Raw genomic sequence first — 9,611 nt, forward strand, 5'->3', positions numbered from 1 at the left:
GTCACTGCCGTCCAGGCTGTTTGTTTTGTGCCTTAGGAGTCCAGTAACAACAGCAGGGAGGGTGAAAGCGTTCAAATTCCTCTGCGCGATGCATTCTGGAGGCGTCAGGGAAGGGTTGTTAAAGGGCTGCGCTTCCCGCACTGAGCGCCAGACGATGCCGCGGTCGCCGCGGACCCCCTTCAAGCAGAAACGGGACGAGCTTGTGGGGGGAGGCTCGCGGTGACGTACACTGGGACCGAGCGAGTTCCCGCTGAGTGGGGACGGGAGCTGAGACTGCCTCCCAGGGAAGAGGTGCCGAGAACGCCCAGGGCCGAAAAAGAGAAATTCTGCTTCACGGTGAAAAACAGGCAGGAGCAAAGCTAGGGGAAAAGGGCACCGCGGGGCAGAGCCAGGCGGGATTACAGCAGGTCTGTGCGGACGCGTGTGCCTTTGGGAGGGGAAGCCTCCCTCTCTCTGCCGGCCTCGCTGCGGTAACGCAGCACGCCAGGAGCAGGCCCTTCCCTTCCAATAAAGTTTTTCCCAGAGCCGGTGCCGGGTCGGGGGTTTGTGTTGAACGCCGGCGCGGCGCGGCGGGCGCCAAAGCCAAGGTGCTGCTGCCCTCTGCCGCCACCCGCCAGCTACTGCCGCTGCCCAGCACCCCGGGGCGCCCCACGCCGGGATGGGGACACCGAGGAGACCTCCCGAAGAGCGGGGGGGGGCACCTGAGAGGTCGGGCTTGCATCCCCAGGCTGGCCAGGGGTGTGCTAGCACTGCCCAAACCCCTCCTTTCCAGAGCACACAACTATTTATTCAGAGTTGTATTTTTAAGAAAGATACAAGGCCCAGCCAGAGCTGATCTTTGTGGAGAGTGTGGGAAAGAGAAAAGATGGACTAGAACAGCCACAGACTCCCACCTGAAGAGATTTGAAAAGATGTCTTCAGTTAAACACAAGGTGTTACCACTTTTACAGTCTAAAACAACAAATTAGAACTAGCCCGAGCTGGCGACCTTCTCTTTACAGGCCCTTCTTCAGCATAAGGAGGGGRTGGAGAAGCTGCACGGAGACCTCGCTGCTGCCCTCCACCCCAAAGGCGCTGCTCTGCACGAGCCTAGCTGTCCCTTGCCTCCAGCAGACCAACATTGCTCCTGCAACCATGGACACCAGCCCAGGACAAGCCACTGCTGCGTGCTCGAGCCCTCACCTAACCTACAAAGGAGCCGCAGGGTCGGGGCCTCTCGCACCGCCCTGTGCYCCCCGGGCCAAGGCCACCGAGGGAGTAGCCAGGTTGCCCGATCTGTAGAAAGCTAGTACGTGGCTGGCATGATGTGCAGAGCTGAGACCCGCTGCACTCAGTAAACCCTCTAAGGGTGTTGCGGCATCAGCAGAGACCGTAACCAAGAGCTGCCGGGTGRCCTGTGACATAAAGCGCCAGCCCCGGTGAGTCTCATTCAGGTCCTCTGTCCTATTAAAACAAGCCTGTCTCTGTCCCCCACTCGTGAGACCAACTATGGAGCATCAAGAAAGCCCAAGCCCTGTCTCCAGTACACACACGCACACACTAGGCTGCAAGATTTCCTACCTAAGAGGTTTCCATTAAACAAGAATGACTGGTCAGAGCAAATCCTGCACATCCCTATGGCTCCTCTGGCTCCACAAGCCTGGGATGGGAACCGGCTCCAGCCTGTCTCTGCAGTGAGAAGGTCCAGACAGCAAAAGGTCATGAGGATCCTGCCCACGATCCACAACCCTGGTGCGCGAAGTCCAGATGGGCGCAGACTTCACTCCCTCCTGGGAGACTGCGTCAGCAGGGCAGCAGACATCAGTTAGAGGCCAGTTCCTTTTCTAAGCAGTTATTAGTCTAGAAGAGGAGAGAGGCAGTGAGCGAGGACAGCCTAAGTGAGCTCCTGTCCCTCCGCCACTGCAGAGCTGGTAAGAGCCACAGCTCCCTCCCCAGTACCTTCTCGATGATGGTCTGAATCTCCAGCTGCACGGGGGCCAGGCGCTTTCTGTTCTCCTGCAAGAGCCGCTGGAAGTGCGATTTCTGCCTCTCGGCTGTCCTCGCCTGCTCCTCCACCTCGGCCAGGCGCCTCTGGAGCTCCCGCAGCTCGGCCGCGAGCGCTCTGTTGGATGACTCTGTTGCTGAAACCTGGGTCTGGCTCTCCTCTGTAAGCAGAAAGCTGGTCAGCCCCTGTCCTCCACAGCAAACCACCCCGTGCCAGACAGAGCAGGGCCAAAGACAGCTTTGGCAGAGGAGCACAAGCAGCTCACGGACGGAAACTCACGTCTTGGACAAACGGGGAGAGGAATCAGCTCACCTCTCTGCCCTTTGCACTAGCTTACCCAGCTTGACCTCCAGCGTGTGGATTTTGCTCTCCAGGTAGAGCCGGCTGCTCTCAGTCTGCTCCGCCTTCTCCAGCAGCTTCCCCACATTGAGCACCGTGCCGTTGTGGGAGACCAGGCCTCCCTGCTCTGTATCTGCCTTGGGTGGCAGAGAAACCTCAGCCGGGGGTCGGGCAGGAGGCAGCAGAGGAAGGTTTCCTGCAACAAGAACAGCCAATCACCCACCACGAGATCTGTCCACCATGAGGTGGGTGGAGCGTGATCCGTGGGGCTGCTGAGCCCGGTCTGAGAGGGACCCCTCCCCAGCCTCAAGGAATCCCCCATTCCCCCGACGCCTACCAAAGAGCTCCTCCTCCGGGACGCGGTCAGCACCGCCTGGCTCCGAGCCTTCCTGCCGGCTGTATTGAAGGTTTCGATACTGGCACGCGTACTGAGTCACGACTCGATTCACCAGGCACTTCACCTGCCGCCGCAAAACAGCACGCACAGGTCCAGGCTTGGGGCAGCCGCGAGCCGGCGCCGCTCCTCGGATCGGAGGGGCGGCCCCYGAGCGCTCACCTGCTCTTTGCAGAGATGTAGCCCCAGTGTCAGGAGGATCTTCTCCAGGTCCCTTCGGTGTAGATAGCCGCAGAAATTCAAATCAAAGTACACGAAGGCTAGGAGAGCATCCAGTGGTAGGATAGTGCTCGGATCCAGCTCCTTGGGCTGCTAAAATGCAGATGTGCCTTAGTGATGAGAAAGGCTGTGATCCCCGGAGGCACCAGCCTGTTTGCAACACCTGCAGCACCACTGCGAGGTGGCAGGAGCTTCAGCTTGCACTTTTCTCCCCTCTGCGCTGCGTCTAGGGCACGTTCTGCATTGCAGAGCAGGATGTAGGCTGCCTGGTTGCACCAGCACGCTGCCAGTTTACTGAGATGGAGCCCAGGACGAGTGGGATTGAACCGGTGACTCAGGCTCCTCCCCTGGGATCCCCGTTCGGAGATACTGTGAGCCAGACGGCCACCAGAGCCACCAGCTGCATTTACCCGCTCCATGACTTAAGCCCTTGTCTAAGCTGGAGGACGAAGGGGACCCCCAGGCTCCCATAGCTGGGGGGGCAGCATGCTCACCACGTCTTGGAGGGAGGAGAACTCCATCTCTGACTGGTTGGATGCAGTGGACCTCACTTCAGCATCTTCCAGCTTGGCACCTGAGGAAGAGCCAGGAATGAGGTCCCTACGTTCAGCTCCTAAACCAGCAGCCCCCAGAGAAGGGCCGTGCTCTCCTCTCTGCRCTGCCAACATACCAAACTCCTCCTCTTCCTCCTCCCGGAGCAGCAACAGGCTGTCCTCCAGGCTCAACACGCACAGTTCATCAGGAGAGTCTTTGGGATCTCCTTTGCACTCGCTTTTAGTCCTCTCCTGCTCTCCACTTGCTGTGGCTGCCTCGCTGCCTGCCGGCCTCTCTGCCTCTGTGTTCCCAGGCTCAGTTTTGGGAGGGGGCTGAGCAGGGGCAGGATATGGTCAGAGTTGGGGCTGGGAAGGGGACAGGACACTGGGCCACGAAGGGTCAGTGGGGAACCTACCTGCTCAGCCTCCTCCTCGGCCCCAGCAGCCTCCAGAGCCGCTTCCTTCGCAGGCTCAGGAGCCCTTTCCGGCTCCTGGTTCTTGGTCTCCAGCGACTCTTCCTTCTCCGGCAAGGCCAACAGCGCCTTGTACAGCTTGTAGCCAAAATCCCGCTGCAGCATCTCCTGGAAGAGCTCAGCCACTACAGCCACCTTGGAAGGGGAGAGAAGCCTGCTCATGCAGTCCCCAGAGAGCCCGTAAGYGCGAGCTGGGGAATGGCCTGGCCCTGCAGAGCCTACCTCGAAGGAGAGCTTTTCCCTGCATCGCCTGTACTCCAGCAGGGTGTAGAGGGAGATGTTGGAGCAGGCCGCCTGCCCGACCTGGCCGCCCGAGCGGGGGCGGGCCACAATGGCTGGCTCCACGGAAGCAGCAGTGGCTTCAGATTTGGGGGCCACTGGCTCGGGAACAGGCTCCGAAGCCAACTCGGTGGTGTCCGCAGCAGCATCCCGCTCAGCGGCTCGCTTGGGAGCTTCCGTCTCCTGCTTAGAAACACTCTGTTTAGGCGGGAGCGGAAAGAGGGGGCGCTGGGAGCTGCAGCAGTGGCAGTCCAAACCCAAGGCTGGCGCTCAGACCAGCATCTCACCTCCTCCAAAACACAGCTTYGTCCAACCACCCACAGAAATGAAACCACCTCTGAGGACACCTGAACTAGCACGGCCCTGGCTAGGCCCCGTCCCTGCCCGCTGACGGCCAGAGCTGCTCCTGCAGGCCTCCAGCGTCACCGCACGCAGCCCTCAGCTCCCTGCCCCAGGGCAAAGCCCAGCCTCACCATCACAGCCTTGTCCCCTGGTGACGGAGGTGGCGAGGGCACCTTCTCTGCCTTCGGCTGGCATGAGGCTTCCCACTCCTCCAGGGACGGCATGCAGCCCCAGATGTCCGGCAAGAAAACCACCACCACCTCCCTCTGGGACGGGTCTCCCTCGCGCAGGTACCTGAACTCAGCAAATCGGACCCTGCGGCATGGAGGGGAGCAGCAGTCAGAGACACCGAGGTCCCCCGGGCCTGCTCCTCCCCGGGGAGGCCCGGCAGAAAACACACAGCTGCTCACAAGCAAGAGGCTGCTCTTCTCCGCAGAGGCCGCCCCGCAAAATCTTTTGTGCTGCTGGCAGGCAGGCCGTGAGCGCAGGGCTTAACGGGATGGGCCCAGAGCTGCGCCAGGAGGTCATGCAAAGGTTGGTCCCTGTTCCAGGATGGCTGCGCCAAGGCAGTCCGCAGGGACGCCGAACAAGGCCCAGGTCCTTGAGCAGTTCTAGCCCAGCCTGTACCATGTTTCCAACCCAGATCTCTTACAATTACTGCTGGGATTGAGCCAAACCTCCTCCCCCAGCACTGAACGCCGAGAACTTCCATCTCCCCTCAGCTGTTCCTTCCCAACCGCATCACATGCCGGGCCAGGTTTAAGCAAAATAAAATCAGTTGCCACGGTTACCCGGAGCAGGAATGCTATATATAACTACGATGTAAYGAGCCAAGCCAATGCACTGAAGTGAGGGCCRCACTTTCCTATGRGTGATGGTTGTTTGGGAGCTGATCYCAGCCAGGCCCTGCACGGACTCCAGCATGTGCAAACGTTCGTGACAGCCCTGTAAGGGTGGTCTCGAGTGCCCCAGGCAGGCGGTAGCCCAGTGCTGCTTCTCGGCCTGCTGCTCCACAGCACAAGCGCAGGCAAGCCTGGAGGGGCTGTGCTCCTCGCTGCCCGCAGATCAAAAGCCGTCTAGGCTCTCCCAGTTCCTAAAGCCCTCCTTGCTTCTGGTCTTCCTGCCCCCATGGCCCCTCTTCCACAGCACTGTCTCACAATGTGCAGGGCCACAAGCCCTCCCTTGTCACCTAATCCCCACACCTCTCCTCCATTCAGTCGTGGCAGAGCAGCCGCTAGTCGCCAAGTCCTGCAGCCCTAGAGCTGCCTCGCAAAGATCAGTCCCTTGTCTGTGCCACCAGCTCCTCCTGCTGTCCCTTTGCTTAAAAGGGAGACTTAACCTGAAGGAAGCTAAACCTGACTGTTCTGGGCAGCGGAAATCCTGTGTGTGGCCAGAAAAGACCAGAAAGCCTGCTCCTAAGCAGCAAAACTGTCAGCAGCCATTTGCCAGGGCTGGGCTGGCACACCTGCGGGGATACACGCAGTGATGCTGCGCGTTCTCCGTGGCTATGCGCTCTGCGCACCGAGCTGGGGAGGACTCCATTTTGCATAGTAAAAGTGGATAATTACTGGTTTCTCGCACCACCCACAAGATCTCAGCGTTAATACACAGAGCTTGCAGAAAGGGAAAATTAACTCTACAATGTGTTGCTCTCTCTTGCCCTCATTTTCTGCTAACGGTAGAACACTACTCAGTGACATGCTTCACAGCACTGACATCCTGAGGTGGACGCTCTCCTGGATACGCCGGAGCCTACTRCTCCGAGATGCCCACGCCACCCCGCGCCACTCACCACTTCGTGCAGTTGCTCAAGTCCAGCCCAGCCTGTGCCTTGGCGCAGCGAATGGCCGTGCGAACCAGGACCGTCGGGTCAGCATCAGGATCGGGGCCGTCCAGCAACGGGGACCATTCCCCACCGATCAGCACAGCCTCCTCCTCTTTCTTCCCCAGCAGAAACTAGGGAAAGACAGGCAGTGAGCCTGGTCACACCACAGCATTCTGACCRTTTCTCCCCGTGTCCCCAGAGTTCCCTTCCTCCTCAGGGGACAAGGTCCGCAGGAGATATGGCTGCATTCAACAGATACCACCCCAAAGCCGCTCCAGCAATAYATGCAAGTGTAGCACGTAAACAAACCTCCTCTCCTGAGGGCTTTCCCCCAAAATGGTGAATTAAGCCAAGCCAGAGGAGTTCTGCACACACCACGCGCTCTCAGTCCTATTCTCGACGTCCTCACCTTGATTTGCTTTGTGGGGTGCTCAGGAGCTTCTCTTTGCTCACTGGAATCATCGATGTATAACAAACAGGTACGATAAAATTCCTCGAGGCCCGGAGAGGACAGCAGCAGCACCTGAGGGCAGAGCAGCCTGGTCAGACTGGCACAGGCAGTGCCTTGTCCAGTGATCRGGGGACATCAGGGAGGCAGGGAGGGCACAACGCCATCACCTCATAAGCTATAGCTGGATGAGGGAACCAAAGCCACAGGAGCCGAGGCCAATAGCATATCCCTCCTCTCGGGTGTGCGTGCCAGCTGTAAAGCCAGCCTCACCTTGGCGCTGAAAGCGGAATCCGCGTCGCCCGGAGCGGTGTCTGGCTCGGCCTCCTCCTCCGGCRCCGGTACCTCCTCAGAGTCAGTCACCACGATGCGGCTGGGGTGCCTCAGGCTCAGGGGCTGGGTGAGGGGGAACGCATCYAGCCAGCACAGGCGAACGTCGTAGAAGCCCCGGGGCAGCTGGATGCTGCAGTAGCGCCGCAGAATCTCCATAGCRTCGCAGAAGGGGCTAGAGGCAGGAAAAAAAAAAGGGGGGGACATCAAAACTCCTTGTGCCCAGCAACAGTCTCAAAAGCTGCTTAGGCATCTCAGTTCCCTCATATGGCTACCAACAGCACAGCTCTGCACAGAAAATCCCACGTGTGCTTGCTTCTGTAGAGGTTTTCAGACTTACAAATTAATCCGAGCTCTGGGTAACACGTGGCCAAGTCACTGCAACCCTCTGGTGAGCTRCTGAGCATCCTTGCCACTACTAACTGCTCCGGCAGCCTAACTAAGGGATTTCTGCTTGCTGTTTCTCTGTTAACCTTTCGGTATCTCTGAGCCTTCGCAGCCAGGGATCCAGGCTCAGCCACCCATTCTGCCGAGCACGAAGCCCTGGCCAGGGAGCCGCCCYGGACGGAGGTGAGCTAAGGCTCTGTGCTGCTGGGGGAGCGGGCACACTCACCTGTCCACAGCGTAGCGGGCAAAGTGAACCCGATACTGAGGCAGGTCGTGGCGAGGCTTTTTCACTCCCCATGGCTCACCGCCTTTCTGTTTCCGCTTCTTCGAGTCGAAATCTTCCCTGCAACCAGCACAGCGTGCGTTAGAGGAATGCCGATACGAATTCACAGAGCACCCAAAAGTCCTGTGCACGTGGCTTGCTGCACGCCGCGCTGCCAGACAGGAGCACAAACCAGACTGTGCTGCAGCTCCCAGAAACAAGAGGCTCCTTACTGACGGCAGATCTCCCAGAAAGCGCTGAAAGGCCAGAGCTCAGAGCAGGGAACAGCCCCATGTCCAAAGTCCGCGGGACAAAGGGCAGGATATCAGGGAAAGGATATTCCTTACCATCTGCCTGAGTCATTCCGGCCCTTTGCTCCTCGCCCCGGGTATCTCCCCAGGTGTCCCAGGTGAATGGACGGGGGTGATGGGAAGATGTTCACTGCTGGGGGAAAACAACAACAGTAAGACCAGCTGGTACTGTCCAACTCCCATTCTGCCCCAGAGCCCCYGAACAACTCCAGCATCCTCTCCTTACACTGACAGCCTGTGCTCGCACCCAGCCAGCCTTTTCTGGGGTCGTTTCTAAGCAAAACATCACTGTTTTCACCACTGAGAACGAACAAAGCTATTGCCAGAGACTGCCTACAACCCCTCAGCATACAGGGCCCCCCCAGAGCGGTCTCCCACGTTAACTGCGAGTACTCACGTTTCTGGGGAAAGAGTGGCGGGATGCGGTGAGGCGGGAACAGCAGCTGAGGCTGAGCTCCAAGGATGCCCTGTTTCTGCCCCAGTGATGCCACGTGCAGGAGAGGCGCTGGCGCTTTCAGGAGAGGCTGCAGAACAAAGACACAGAGAAAGTCAAGGCAGGAGATCAGTTTCCAGCCTGCCAGGTTAGCTCTCAAAGCAGGAGGCAGGCTGGCTGGAGGGGAAGGACGAGCACGGAGGGGAGAAGAACATGCACAAGGCAGCTGTTCTGAGCGCTCCGTACCTGGTTGGAGAGCGTCTGGACTTTCAGCGCGTTCCAGGGTACGGCCTGACTTGGGTTGTAGACAGCTTTCACCAGCACCTTCTCGCCGATCTGCGGTATCCGGCCCTTCACAACGCTGACCCCAAACACACAACAACAGCGGCCCTCCGTGAGCGCTCCCAGCCCAGCGTACGCCCCTTGCAGGGCACAGGGCCGATGTCTCAGCTTCGCCCTTCTGGGATGCGCCTGGAGCCCTGTGCCCCCACGCTGGCCCTCTCCTTACCTGAGCTGGAAGAAGACCTCGTCGTCCACCACCCCGAAGTAATCGTGAAGGCTAGTGACGATGCCTGTGAAGACCCGTTGCTTCTCGCCCACCTACAAAGCAGAAGGGCAAAGGATTTGTGGCTGCCGCTCCCCAGCTGCCCRAAGAGCTCAGAAATGAGCCGGTTCTTGCCAGAGCCCCGGTGGAACCTCAGAAAGAAGTGCTCCAGCACCCACGGGCTACGTTAGCTTGCARTTCGCAGTGCAGAGGCTTCTCCCCAGAGCGCCTGGGACCAGCCCAGAGGAACCGGCCCGCGGGCAGAAGAGCGGCGGGGCGCCGGCAGCCGGGCCGGCCCAGGGCCGCGGTCGCCGCGTACCTGCAGGTGCCGCGCGGTCTGCAGGAGCTCCGCCGAGACCGGAGGGTTCAGCAAGCCGGGCGGGGGCCCCAGCAGCGAGGTCTGCGGCGCCCCTGGAAAGGAAGGCGACGAGTTTTAACCCCCTCCCCGGGGAGGGAACGAGCAGAAACAAGGCGCGCCGAGGCCGCCCTCCCGCCGCCGGCCGCGCTC

The 9,611-nt window shown here is 59.8% G+C and overlaps 2 protein-coding genes across 2 annotated transcripts in view; both read right to left on the reverse strand.

Moving 5' to 3' along the window:
• Positions 1-765: 765 nt before the first annotated feature.
• CCAR2 (cell cycle and apoptosis regulator 2) lies at positions 766-9,518 on the reverse strand. The gene is made up of 19 exons (XM_085320272.1): positions 9,423-9,518; positions 9,068-9,159; positions 8,806-8,920; positions 8,524-8,650; positions 8,163-8,256; positions 7,780-7,896; positions 7,110-7,341; positions 6,798-6,911; positions 6,356-6,519; positions 4,695-4,878; positions 4,165-4,419; positions 3,886-4,077; positions 3,607-3,802; positions 3,431-3,510; positions 2,880-3,029; positions 2,661-2,784; positions 2,322-2,519; positions 1,939-2,144; positions 766-1,839 (listed from the first exon to the last, which is right to left on the reverse strand). The coding sequence occupies exons 7-19, from the start codon at positions 7,323-7,325 to the stop codon at positions 1,801-1,803; spliced, it is 2,118 nt and encodes a 705-aa protein (XP_085176398.1). The 5' UTR covers positions 7,326-7,341; positions 7,780-7,896; positions 8,163-8,256; positions 8,524-8,650; positions 8,806-8,920; positions 9,068-9,159; positions 9,423-9,518; the 3' UTR covers positions 766-1,800.
• An 18-nt stretch (positions 9,519-9,536) lies between these two features.
• The window catches only part of PDLIM2 (PDZ and LIM domain 2), a 7,728-nt gene continuing 7,653 nt past the window's right edge, over positions 9,537-9,611 (reverse strand). The window contains exon 7 of the mRNA XM_085320274.1: positions 9,537-9,544. Coding sequence (XP_085176400.1) covers positions 9,537-9,544 — 8 coding nt within the window. The remainder of the gene's footprint in view (positions 9,545-9,611) is intronic.

The sequence above is a fragment of the Rhea americana genome, unplaced genomic scaffold (assembly GCF_003343005.1).
Source record: "Rhea americana isolate MKP2758 unplaced genomic scaffold, rheAme1 scaffold_623, whole genome shotgun sequence".
Taxonomy (NCBI): domain Eukaryota; kingdom Metazoa; phylum Chordata; class Aves; order Rheiformes; family Rheidae; genus Rhea; species Rhea americana.